We start from the raw sequence: 13,936 nt of genomic DNA on the forward strand, positions 1-13,936 counted from the left end.
GAGAACGGCCCGCCGCGCGCCTCTGCCCCCACCACGTGACCTCCCTTCTGCAGGGGGGCGGGGCCGGGGGGACTTAACAGGCCGCCCTTCATCCCATCCTGTTGCTTGAGCGCTTACTCTGTGCAGGGCACTGGGCTGAGCGCTTGGAAAGTTCAATTCATTCGGGCATTCGTATTTATTGAGCACTTACTGAGTGCAGCATAATAATAATAATAATGTTGGTACTTGTTGAGCGCTTTCTCTGTGCAGAGCGCTTGGAAAGTACAGTTCATTCATGCATTCGTATTTATTGAGCACTTACTGGGTGCAGAGTAATAATGATAATAATGTTGGTACGTGTTGAGCGCTTTTTCTGTGCAGAGCACTGGGCTGAGCGCTTGCAAAGTACAATTCATTCATGCATTCGTATTTATCGAGCACTTACTGGGTGCAGCGTAATAATAATAATGTTGGTGTGTGTTGAGCGCTTTCTCTGTGCAGAGCACTGGGCTAAGCGCTTGCAAAGTACAATTCATTCATGCATTCGTATTTATCGAGCACTTACTGGGTGCAGCGTAATAATAATAATGTTGGTATGTGTTAAGCGCTTTCTCTGTGCAGAGCACTGTGCTAATCGCTTGGAAAGTACAATTCATTCATGCATTCGTATTTATTGAGCACTTACTGGGTGCAGTGTAATAATAATTAATAATGTTGGTATGTGTTAAGCGCTTTCTCTGTGCAGAGCACTGTGCTAAGCGCTTGGAAAGTACAGTTCATTCATGCATTCGTATTTATTGAGCACTTACTGGGTGCAGCGTAATAATAATGTTGGTATGTGTTAAGCGCTTACTCTGTGCAGAGCACTGTGCTAATCGCTTGCAAAGTACAATTCATTCATGCATTCATATTTATTGAGCATTTACTGGGTGCAGAGTAATAATAATAATGTTGGTATTTGTTAAGCACTTACTCTGTGCAGAGCACTGTGCTAAGCGCTGGGGGAGATACAGGGTCATCAGGTTGTCCCACGTGAGGCTCAAGGAACAATTCATTTATTCATTCCTATTTATTGAGCACTTACTGGGTGCAGAGTAATAATAATAATGTTGGTATTTGTGAAGCGCTTACCCTGTGCAGAGCACTGTTCTAAGGGCTGGGGTAGATACAGGGTAATCAGGTTGTCCCAATGAGACTCACAGTTAATCCCCATTTTCCAGATGAGGTAACTGAGGCACAGAGAAGTGAAGTGACTTGCCCACAGTCACACAGCTGACAAGTGGCAGAGCTGGGATTCGAACCCAAGACCTCAGACTCCCAAGCCCGGGCTCTTTCCACTGATCCATGTTGGACTGAGTACTGGACTAAGTGCTTGGAAAGGACAATTCATTCGTTCCATTGAGGTTATTGAGCACTTATTGTGTGCAGAGACTGTACTAATCGCTTGGAAAGTTCAGTTCACTCCACCATATTTATTGAGCGCTTACTGTGTGCAGAGTACTGCACTAAGCGCTTGGAAAGTACAATTCATTCATTTAATCATATTTACTGAGTGCTTACTCTGCAGAGCACTGTACTCAGCACTTAATAATGTTGGTATTTGTTAAGTGCTTACTTTGTGTCGAGCGCTCTTCTAAGCGGTGGGGTAGTTACGGGGTAATTTGGTTGTCCCACGTGGGGAATTACAGTCTAAATCCCCATTTTACAGATGAGGTAACTGAGGCACCGAGAAGTCAAGTGAATTGCCCAAAGTCACACAGCTGACAGGTGGCGGAGTGAGGATTAGGACCCATGACCTCTGCCTCCCAAGCCCGGGCCCTTTCCCCTGAGCCACGCTGCTTCTATAAGCACTTGGAGAGTACAGTTCATTCATTCTGTCATTTATTGAGCGCTTACTGTATGCAGAGCACTGTACTAAACATTTGGAAAGTACAATTTGGTAACAGAGGCAATCCCTACCCAACAACGGGCTCACAGTCTAGTCTCCATCCGCGTTTTCCAGATGAGGGAACTGAGGCCCAGAGAAGCAAAGTGACTTGCCCAAGGTCACCCAGCAGACAAGTGGCAGAGCCGGGATAATAATAATGATAATAATAATAATAATGGCCTTTTTTAAGCACTTACTATGTGCCAAGCACCCTTCTCAACGCCGGGGTATATACAAGGTGATCAGGTTGTCCCACGTGGGGCTCACAGTCTTAATCCCCATTTTACAGCGGAGATAACCGAGGCACAGAGAAGTGAAGTGACTTGCCCAAATTCACACAGCTGATGAGTGGCGGAGTCGGGATTAGAACCCACGTCCCCTGACTCCCAAATCTGTGCTCTTTCCACTAAGCCGTGGTGGGGTGTAAGCGCTTAACAAATACCAACATTATTATTATTATTATTATTAGGCGCTGTATTATCCTCTCGGGTAGATACATGATAATGAGGTTGTATTTTTCCAAGCGCTTAGTACAGTGCTGTGCACACAGTAAGCGCTCAATATATATGATTGACTGAATGAATGAATCAGGTTGGACAAAATCCATGTCCCACATGGGGCTCACAACTTTAATCTCCATTTTACAGATTAAGTAATTGAGGCAGAGAGGAGGTAAGGGACTTGGCCAAGGACACACAACAGACAAGTGGAGGATTTGAACCCTGGTCCTCTGACTCCCAGTCCCGTACTCAATCCACTAGACTATGAGAAGCAGCGTGGCTCAGTGAAAAGAGCCCGGGCTTGGGAGTCAGAGGTCGTGGGTTTGAATCCCAGCTCTGCCACTTGTCAGTTGTGGGACTGTGGTCAAGTCACTTCACTTCTCTGTGCCTCAGTTACCTCATCTGTAAAATGGGCATTAACTGTGAGCCTCACGTGGGGCAACCTGATGACCCTGTATCTACCCCTGTATCTGCACATAGTAAGCGCTTAACAAATACCGACATTATTATTCTCTGGGCCTCAGTTACCTCCTCAGGAAAATGGGGATTAAGACTGTGAACCTCCCGTGGGACAACCCGATGACCCTGTATCTCCCCCAGCGCTTAAAACAGTGCTCTGCACATAGTAAGCGCTTAACAAATACCAACATTATAATTATTATTATTATTATTATTAGACCACACTGCTGCTTGAGTTAATTGTATTCAGTGCGGCAGGTGAAATTGGAGGTTGACAGCCCACTCCCCCAGACTCACCGGTAAGGGAGGAGGCGTCGGCTTCCTCCTCTCGCCCCGATGCCGCTTCCGCACTATCCCTCCTCCCCCCTCCCTCTCCTTCCCCTCCTTCGAAGCCCATATCATTCGCCTCTACCACCCACTCCAGTTACTTGTCGCCGTCATCTACCGCCCTCCCGGTCCCACCTCCGACTTCTTCAACCACCTTGACCCCTTTCTCACCTTCCTTCTCTCCTTCTCTCTGCCCACTCTGATCCTCGGAGACTTCGACATCCATACGGATGTACCCGACGACTCCTCTGCCGCCCGCCTGCTATCCCTCCTCGACTCTGCCGACCTCCTCCTCCACCATACCGCGCCCACTCACCGACTCGGTCACACCCTCGATCTCGTCATCTCCTACCGCTGCACTATCTCCTCCCTCACCGACTCTGAAATCCCTCTCTCGGACCATAACCTTCTCACCTGCCTCATCTCTCACACTCCCTCCCCCTGCAAATCTTCGCTACTGCCCCACAGAGACCTCCGCTCTCTCGATCCCATCCGTCTTTCCAATAGCATCTCGCCTCACCTTGCCGCCCTGTCCTCTCTTCCCACTCTCGACGATCGGGTCTCCGCTCTCAACTCCACCCTCTCTACTCATCTCGACTCTCTCGCCCCCCTTTCCCTCCGCCGCTCTCGCGCCACTAACCCACAGCCCTGGATCACCTCCTCCGTCCGCCTCCTACGCTCCTATGCTCGAGCTGCTGAGCGCTGCTGGCGAAAGTCCAAGCACCAAGCCGACCTCACACACTTCAAATTTATCCTTTCCTGCCTTAACTCTGCCCTCTCCTCCGCCAGGCAAAGCTTCTTCTCCTCCCTCATCGACACCCATGCCCGTCACCCCCGCCGACTGTTCCGGACCTTTAACTCTCTCCTTAGGCCCCCTGTTCCTCCCCCTCCCCCATCTCTCACCCCCAATGATCTGGCCACCTATTTTCTCACGAAAATCAACACGATCAGGTCTGAGCTCCCCAAAGTCACCCCTCCGCCTCTCCCCTCCCCCCCCAACGACCCCCTCCCCTACTTTCCCATCCTTCCCTGCAGTATCCTCAGAGGAGATCTCCTCCCTCCTCGCAAGCGCCACCCTCTCCACCTGCGCCTCGGACCCCATTCCCTCTCACCTTCTTAAAACCATCGCCCCTGCTCTCCTCCCTTCCTTAACTTCTATTTTTAACCACTCAATCTCCAAGGGCTCCTTCCCCTCTGCCTTCAAACATGCCCACGTCTCCCCCATCCTAAAAAAACCCACTCTTGACCCCACTTCCCCCTCCAGTTATCGTCCTATCTCCCTACTACCCTTCCTTTCCAAAATCCTAGAACGAGTCATCTACAATCGATGCTTAGAATTCCTTAACTCCCATTCTCTCCTAGACCCCCTCCAATCTGGCTTCCGTCCCCTCCACTCTACCGAGACTGCTCTCTCTAAGGTCACCCGTGACCTCCTTCTTGCCAAATCCAATGACTCCTACTCCATTCTGATCCTCCTCGACCTCTCTGCTGCCTTTGACACTGTCGACCATCCCCTCCTCCTCCATACCTTATCTCACCTTGGCTTCACGGACTCTGTCCTCTCCCGGTTCTCCTCTTACCTCTCTGGCCGGTCATTCTCGGTCTCCTTCGCTGGCGCCTCCTCCCCCTCCCATCCTTTAACCGTTGGAGTTCCTCAAGGGTCAGTTCTTGGCCCTCTTCTGTTCTCCATTTACACTCACTCCCTCGGTGAACTCATCCGCTCTCACGGCTTTGACTACCATCTCTACGCAGATGACACGCAGATCTACATCTCCGCCCCTGTCCTCTCCCCCTCCCTTCAGGCTCGCATCTCCTCCTGCCTCCGGGACGTCTCCACCTGGATGTCGGCCCGCCACCTAAAACTCAACATGAGCAAGACTGAGCTCCTCATCTTCCCTCCCAAGCCCGGTCCGCTCCCAGACTTCTCCATCACCGTGGATGGCACGACCATCCTTCCCGTCCCGCAGGCCCGCAATCTCGGTGTCATCCTTGACTCGTCCCTCTCGTTCACCCCACACATCCTATCCGTTACCAAGACCTGCCGGTTTCACCTCTACAATATCGCCAAGATCCGCCCTTTCCTCTCCACCCAAACGGCTACCTTACTATTACGGGCTCTCGTTATATCCCGGCTAGACTACTGTGTCAGCCTTCTCTCTGACCTCCCTTCCTCCTCTCTCGCCCCGCTCCGGTCTATTCTTCACTCCGCTGCCCGGCTCATCTTCCTGCAGAAACGATCTGGGCATGTCACTCCCCTTCTTAAACAACTCCAGTGGTTGCCTATCGACCTCCGCTCCAAACAAAAACTCCTCACTCTAGGCTTCGAGGCTCTCCATCACCTTGCCCCTTCCTACCTCTCCTCCCTTCTCTCTTTCTACCACCCACCCCGCACGCTCCGCTCCTCTGCCGCCCACCTCCTCGCCGTCCCTCGGTCTCGCCTATCCCGCCGTCGACCCCTGGGTCACGTCCTCCCGCGGTCCCGGAACGCCCTCCCTCCTCACCTCCGCCAAACTGATTCTCTTTCCCTCTTCAAAACCTTACTTAACAATCACCTCCTCCAAGAGGCGTTCCCAGACTGAGCTCCTCTTCCCCCTCTACTCCCTCTGCCATCCCCCCTTTAAGTCTCCGCAGCTAAAGCCTCAATTTCCCCTTTTCCCTCTGCTCCTCCACCTCTCCCTTCCCATCCCCACAGCACTGTACTCGTCCGCTCAACTGTATATATTTTCGTTACCCTATTTATTTTGTTAATGAATTGTACATCGCCTCGATTCTATTTAGTTGCCATCGGTTTTTACGAGATGTTCTTCCCCTTGACGCTGTTTAGTGCCATTGTTCTTGTCTGTCCGTCTCCCCCGATTAGACCGTAAGCCCGTCAAACGGCAGGGACTGTCTCTATCTGTTGCCGACTTGTTCATCCCAAGCGCTTAGTACAGTGCTCTGCACATAGTAAGCGCTCAATAAATACTATTGAATGAAAGTACCAGAACTGGCCCGATAAAGGCACCTGTCGGGAACTGTATTGTGCGGTCTCCCAGTGCTTAGTACAGTGCACTGCACGGAGGAAGCAGGCAGTGAATACCGTCGATTAATTGGTGTACCGGTTGATTGATTGGTCTGAAGAGCGTGGCGTGGAACTGGTTGCTCGCTCCCTCTTTTTATAGCAGCTGGCTTGTTATCGCTATCCTCTTCTCCCGCTAAGTCTATTTTAAGTATTTCTTTCCATTCTCCGGGGCGCCCGGAGACATCAGGATAATAGATGTGGCAGCCTCTCCACCAACTCAGTTATCTGGGGTGATAGGAGAGACGAGGAGAGCTCCGGTTAAGGACAGATCCATCGACGATCCCTCCTTAATAATAATGTTGGTATTTGTTAAGCGCTTACTATGTGCAGAGCACTGTTCTAAGTGCTGGGGGAGATACAGGGTGATCAGGTTGTCCCACGTGAGGCTAACGGTCTTCATCCCCATTTTACAGAGGAGGGAACTGAGGCCCAGAGAAGTGAAGTGACTGGCCCACAGTCACACAGCGGACAAGCGGCGGAGCCGGGATTAGAACCCAGGATCTCTGACTCCCAAGCCCGGGCTCTTTCCACTGAGCCACGCTGCTTCTCAATTACGTTCAGAAGCATATATTGTTCTAATTAGGAATGGAATCCAAAAATCCAAGTCTCAAAATCGAGTTGCAAAGCTAAAAGCCTATCTTCTGACAAACATCTCATCTTCTAAAGCTATTTGTTGTTAAAATAAATGTATTAGTTTAATAATAATAATAATAATGACGGTATTTGTTAAGCGCCTGCCATGCGCCACCGTTCTAAGCACTGGGGTACACACAAGGTGATCAGGTTGTCCCACGTGGGGCTCACAGTCGTAATCCCCATTTTACAGATGAGGTCACTGAGGCACAGAGAAGTGAAGTGACTTGCCCAAAGTCACACAGCTGACAAGCGGCGGAGCCGGGATGAGAACCCTCGTCCTCTGACTCCCAAGCCCGAGCTCCTTCCACAGAGCCACGCTGCTTCTCCTTCGATTTAACCTTCAGTTAAAAGTGCCTGCATCCCCCGAGAAGGGTTTTTGATTACAGTGGAGTTTCTGGAAAAATAGAATTTGACTTCAAAGGCTCAATGAGGTCACAGTCACAAGTTAAAAACAGTACTCTGTGCTCTGTACATTGGCAGGGAAGCTGAGCTAGTGAGTCAAGTGGAATCCTAAAGAAATCTCATCGAGTGATGACTTGCAGACCCAGACAAAATTCACTGGCAGCTTCTGAGCTAGAGCGATTACAGAATGACGACGAGGAGCAATCACTGGTATTTATTGAGCGCTTACCGTGTGCAGAGCACTGTACTAAGTGCTTGGGAGTACAATAGAGGGAAGTGATCCTGCGTCTGTGCCGTTCTCCAGTTCATTGATTAAAATAGCTCGGATCGCTAGCAAACGTGCAGGTGAAACGGAATGTGTGAATCAGCTAGTTCATATCTTTAATTTAGCCATTCTTGGTTGTCAGAGATGTTCCTAAATCTTACATTTTGGTGCACCCGAAGGATTAAGTAATAGTTTCTTTCACTTTGCCACCTCCCTGAACTTTTAAATGCTAAGCGATCAATTCTGCCCGTGAACGAAGTACAAGTGATGGTCGTAAATAAGTTCCAATAAAATATTTCACCCAATCTACAACTCATTTTGTACCGTTGTACAAACCGTTGTAGCAGCTCCTTGCTTGGTTATGGGGATTATAGTAGTTGAAGCTTTAGAATATATTTTTCATGTACGGAAACCCTAGGGAAGCTCTATTTTGTAAAGATGTCAGACTTGTAGTCTGAGGTGTGAATTGAACTTGGCAGTTAGAAAGAGGCATTGACTTTATAAGTTTCGGGGACCAAAAAGCAGTCTGGTGACATTAGAGAGTGCTATGGTAAAGAACCACACAAGGCCAAAACCTGGCTCGTGGGTGCCCGAGTCGAGTGGCTTTCTCCCCCCGCAGGTACGGAAGGCCAGATTGGGCAGAGAACCCCAGCCAGTTCAAAACACTCATCTGATTTTGGGAGTCTGGTAGGTAATCATAAATAATCATGGTACTTGTTAAGCGCTTACTATGTGCCAAGCACCGTTCTAAGCGCTGGGGTAGGTACAAGGTAATCAGGTTGTCCCACGTGGGGCTCACAGTGTTAATCTCCATTTTACAGATGAGGTCACTGAGGCCCAGGGCAGTTAAGCGACTTGCCCCAGGTCACACAGCACACAGGTGGCGGAGTCGGGATTAGAACCCATGACCTTCTGACTCCCAGGCCCGTGCTCTACCCATTGCAGCGTGGCTCAGTGGAAAGAGCCCGGGCTTGGGAGTCAGAGGTCATGGGTTTGAATCCCGGCTCTGTCACTTGTCAGCTGGCTGACTGTGGGCAAGTCACTTCATTTCTCTGTGCCTCAGTTCCCTCATCTGGAAAATGAGGATTAACTGTGAGCCTCGGGTGGGACAACCTGATTACCCCGTATCTACCCCAGCGCTTAGAACAGTGCTCTGCACATAGTAAGGGCCTAACAAATACCAACAATTTTATTACGCCACACTTTTTGCCATGGACCCGAAGAAGCACACTACTGATCTAGATGGAGATGTGCATATATATTTTATTAAGTTTACTGGGAAATGTTTTCACAGGTAACAGGTTTTGACACCAGTTACTCAGAGCCCTGCTTGAACCCCAAATCCCGGTCCTTTGGGTGGCTCAGTCAAAGAAGTGAGGCCTCCAGCCGGTTCACAGGAAAAGCGGCCGCTCCTGGGACGAGGGAAAAAAAAGTCACTGGTTTCACGTCTCAGAGTCTTTGTTTATAGAGCACTACAGTTGTACACATTAAAGCATAATTTACCAAAAGGTTATTTGAGGGTGAACAGGACACGAGAACAATAGAATATGTTTATACAGCATTTAAGAAGGAAGGAACAAAAGGGTCTTTCAAAGATTCGGGCTACACGTTAATTCCACAGAGGGGTTTCAATCAAGATAAAGGACTCTCCCTTTCTTTTAAAAACCCCAAGCAACTGAGCTTGCTTTAAAATTGATATTCATTTGCTGAAATCAGGTTTTTACCTTCTAAAGGTAACAGATGATACAGTTACAAGCACTAACCCAACACACTCACCAAATTCATTCATTCAATCGTATTTATTGAGCGCTTACTATGTGGAAGCGCAAATGAGGCATTCGATAAGTGCTTACTAGGTGCCGACCCCTCTACTAAGCGCTGAGGTAGATACGAGATAATCAGGTCTCACATGGGCTCCCAGTCTAAGTAGGAGGAAGAACGGGTATTAAATCCCCATTCTGCAAATGAAGAAACTGAGGCACAGAGAAGTTATGTGACTTACCCAAGGTCACACAGCAGGTAAGTGTGGAGTTAGGATTAGAACCCAGGCCCCCTGATCCCCAGGCCCGTGCTCTTTCCACTAGGCCATTAAAAGGGAGAAGTTAGATGACTTTTTCTGATGACCGTTCTTAGTGCTCTGACCAATTCCCACCTACAGTCTACTTCATCTCTGCATTTCTACTATAGCCACATGTTATTTTTTTTTAGTTGAGCTCAAGTATTTTTAACTAATGCAAACATCACTAACTATTATCACCACATTCAACTTTAGCATAAAAAAAAGCACCTTCAGAAATGGAATTTTCAGTTAAGTGCAAAAAGCCGCTAAGGGGCTTTTATGAACAAGAGTTTTTCTCCCAATTTAGTAAAACCCCTCAGAAAGGAACAGGTTAAAATTTAGTAAATCTAAAACTCAAAACGGGAACAAAAGAAAGTTTTCTGCATTTCTGCTGTACAAAGCTTTATAATCCTGTATTATTTTCGGCTGCCAAGCCAACTCCAATTCCTTACGATTTTAGGCTTAAAAATGAAATACTGGTCCCTACTTCCAACTTAATTTTTGTTAAAAGACTATTTTAGATTAAATGATCACCCCATTTTTAAATTAGCTAAGTACTATTTATGTTTGTGCCTCTTATTGCTTGAAAACTAATTTCTCATGGGCCGGGACTGTTCCCTTGACTTTTGTAACGGGCCTAGTACGATGCTCCCAACACAGCTGGCAAACAACACCGTGACCACGGAGCCTACAACTTTTCCCTGAAGCAGCGTGGCCTAGTTGAAAGAACACTGGTCCGGGAGGCAGAGGACCTGAGTTCTAATCCCTGCTCCCCCTCATATGCTGTGTGAGCTTGAGCAAGCCTATGAACTTCTCCGGGCCTCGGTTTCCTCAACTGTGAAATGGGGATTCGGTACCTGTTCTCCCTCCTACTTTGACTGCGAGCCCCATGTGGAACAGGAACGTTGCCCGACCTGATTTTCAGGTATCTACCCTAGCACTCGGGCCGGTGTTTGACACATAGTAAACGTCTGACAAATATCGTAATTATAATCATTCCCTGCCGCTGTGGCGACCACCAGCAAGGGAAAGAGGGTGACACTGAACTCGCTCAGTTCTGCTACTTCCTAGCATCTCTGCTTAATAGAGTCATCCTTCGGTTCGAAGATGATGCTGCTGTTGCTGACATAAAGCGGACGAGTGAGCGGGTCCCCTTAGAGAAAATGCTGTCTGACCTCTATCACGGCCTTGCCCTTTAGAGGGGATCACTGCTAGACGGTTGCACCATGAGGCCTCAACCAGTCCTCGTTTCCACTGGACGTGATACTTTTGTCGTCCGTTTCTTTGGAATTTACGTGATTTCATCATTCCTTTCTTGTCTGCTGCCAAACCATTTCCCACCTTATTATTGGATTGTAGTTAAGACTCACACTCCAGGAACCATGCCAAATTCTCGCCTGTGTATTCTCTCCCAGCACAGTGCGCTGTACGGAGCAGACCCTGGGAACTAGGTATGTCCTACCGCCTGGAGGACACACGCTTGAGCACTTTCTGTCCGAGTGATGGTGGCTTGCATACTTTCTCACCGGGTTACCCCTGGGCATAACAGCAGGCATCGTGCAACAGCCGATAGGAAACGGGTGCATCTGTGGTCAGATCCCACTGGGCCTTCACCCATTCAGTAAAGCTTCATTCAGTTGGACACTAGGACTAGCTCAGTAAGGGCATCTGTTCAAAGTCAGTACAAAGAACAGCAGCAACCCAAAAATACATCGTTACCCTCTCCACGAGTAGACAAATCTGAGCCAGGAAATAAAAGTCTGATTGTTCAGAGCCCCCATTACGGAAGGATGCGTTAAAATGAGGCTTGGGTCCGGCCTGCTGTACTCTATCGTAAAGAAACTCCTCAATCTTGTTACTTCTACTTTGGCTTTAGAGCTTAGCCCTGCTATATATAGCCTTTTCTTTCCTACCCAGTTGACACTAGAATTTTGGCCAGCTTTCCATCCATCCATCAACAGCGGCGGTGTTCGTTAGGCACCTACTCTTCAGAGCAGAGCACTGGACGCGTGGGAACAGAAAGTTGAAGTAAAAAGATGAGGTTGAGGCTGCAGATACTTCTATATATGGATTTGGACTCTCGAGTGAATGTGAGTAGAGGCCCGACAATCTCCAAAGATGGCCCTAGAATCAGAAACTGTTTGCCTTTAAATACCACCACGAATGCTTGATTTAAAATCAGCGTGCATGTTATTTGAATAAATGTGGTATCCAGCGCATCTGTTAAAATGGTTGAGGGATAGGGAGGGGAGGACAATGAAAGCACCGGCTTTTATAGAGCGAAGTCACTGGAGTCTTTCTGTTCATGATCTACGCATTATCCTTTATAGTGGAGAGCTGACTTGTTTCAGATGCCTATCTTAATGGAGAGAATACTCATTTCAAAAGCTGCTAAGCCTTTCTAGTTCCACTGAGTACAAATTTAATATGAGCTTCTCAATACTGGATAACCCATGGAAAATGCGATCTGAGTACTGACCTCAAAAGAGCCCCAAAGTACTGCTAGACAAAGATACCAGTTAAAACGTTTTCCACTCTAGATCCATGGCTCAAATTCAGTCCATTTCAATAAAACCAAGGGCATTAAATGGAATCCTGAATCTCGTATCTCCTAGGTCCTCTCCTCCCTTAGGGCTGTTGAGTTTTTTTTTTTCAGAATGCAGGCTGGGAGAGGGCCCTGTTCACTAGGATGGGTGGAGGGAACTAGCCCCTTGAAAGAGGTGGTTACACTTCTAAATGATAAGTTGGTGGGGAGTTCATTCATTCAATAGTATTTATTGAGCGCTTCCTATGTGCACAGCACTGTACTAAGCGCTTGGAATGTACAAATCGGTAACAGATAGAGACAGTCCCTGCCCTTTGACGGGCTCACAGTCTAATCGGGGGAGACGGACAGACAAGAACAGTAGCAATAAATAGAATCGAGGGGATGAACATCGCATTAAAACAATAGCAAATAAATAGAATCAAGGCGATGTACATCTCATTAACAAATAAATAGGGTAATGAAAATATATATAGTTGAGCGGACGAGTACAGTGCTGAGGGGAGGGAAGGGGAAGGGAGAGGGGGAGGAGCAGAGGGAAATGGGGGGAAAAGAGGGTTTAGCTGCGGAGAGGTGAAGGGGGAGGTAGAGGGAAAAGGGGAGCTCAGTCTGGGAAGGCCTCTTGGAGGAGGTGAGCTGTAAGTAGGGTTTTGAAGAGGGGAAGAGAATGGGTTTGGCAGAGGTGAGGAGGGAGGGCGTTCCAGGACCCCGGGAGGACGTGGCCCAGGGGTCGACGGCGGGATAGGCGAGAACGGGGGACGGTGAGGAGGTGGGCGGCAGAGGAGCGGAGTGTGCGGGGTGGGCGGTGGAAAGAGAGAAGGGAGGAGAGGTAGAAGGGGGCGAGGTGAGTGGAAATACTTTGCTTAAGTAAGGTAATTAAAGAGATCCTTACTTTCCTTCCATTTCATTTTGATTTCTTTATGTCTGCTCAGAGGATTTTCTTGGGGTGGAGGGGTGGAGAGGGGGCTTTGATTTAGTTTACTGGGGGACTCTTTGACTTTACTTTTCCATTGTTTTTGTAAAAAAGCCGGAAAAGACTCCCTCCTCCCTCTTCTAACTAAAGCTAACCTGAGTGCCGTACTTAACAATGGCTTACCAAAAACTGGCAAGGGTGCAACCCGAGATCTTGGTTGACATTCTGCCCCAAGACTCCGGTCAGCACTTCTTGCCAGCTGCCTTACTGCTCTGCCCAGGGGGATCTGGGGAGTGTGTGAGGATGGCAAGTGCTCAATAAACCCCACTGATCGATTGAATCCATTTGTGTGCGAGATTGAGAGACAATCTCGCCATCAGCGGCATCATTTTTACACACCAAGGTTAGGTTGAAATATTCATACCTATACAACAGATAGGGAAAGTGAATGGTTTGTACCCTGTAAGGTAGAAAGTCTTCCTCTTAAGGTTGAGGTGTGAGCTAGGCCAGTGGCATATATCGATGTTACTTCTGTCTCTTGGATTAAGTTACCGTGGCAGTTCGTTCATTCATTCAGTCGTACTGAATCGTAGTTAATCGAAAGCTTCGTGGAAAACAGAAGCAGCATGGCCTAGTGGAAAGGGCACGGGTCTGGGAATCTAATCCTGGCTCCGCCACTTGTCTGCTGTGTGACCTTGAGCAAGTCAATTCACTTCTCTGTGCCTCCGTTCCCTCATCTGTAAAATGGGGATTAAGACTGTGAGCTCTATGTGGGACAGGGATTGTGTCCAACCTGATTATCTTGTATTTACTCCAGGGCTTAGAACAGTGCCTGGCATACAGTAAATGCTTAACAAATACCA

At 48.3% G+C, this 13,936-nt stretch overlaps 1 protein-coding gene across 1 annotated transcript in view; it reads right to left on the reverse strand.

Annotated features, from left to right (window-relative positions):
* Window positions 1–8,795: 8,795 nt before the first annotated feature.
* Window positions 8,796–13,936, reverse strand: part of NDUFV2 (NADH:ubiquinone oxidoreductase core subunit V2) — a 40,003-nt gene continuing 34,862 nt past the window's right edge. Inside the window, exon 8 of the mRNA XM_016228447.3 lies at window positions 8,796–8,968. Coding sequence (XP_016083933.2) covers window positions 8,875–8,968 — 94 coding nt within the window. The 3' untranslated portion in view covers window positions 8,796–8,874. The remainder of the gene's footprint in view (window positions 8,969–13,936) is intronic.

This window comes from Ornithorhynchus anatinus, chromosome 5 (assembly GCF_004115215.2).
Source record: "Ornithorhynchus anatinus isolate Pmale09 chromosome 5, mOrnAna1.pri.v4, whole genome shotgun sequence".
Lineage (NCBI taxonomy): Eukaryota > Metazoa > Chordata > Mammalia > Monotremata > Ornithorhynchidae > Ornithorhynchus > Ornithorhynchus anatinus.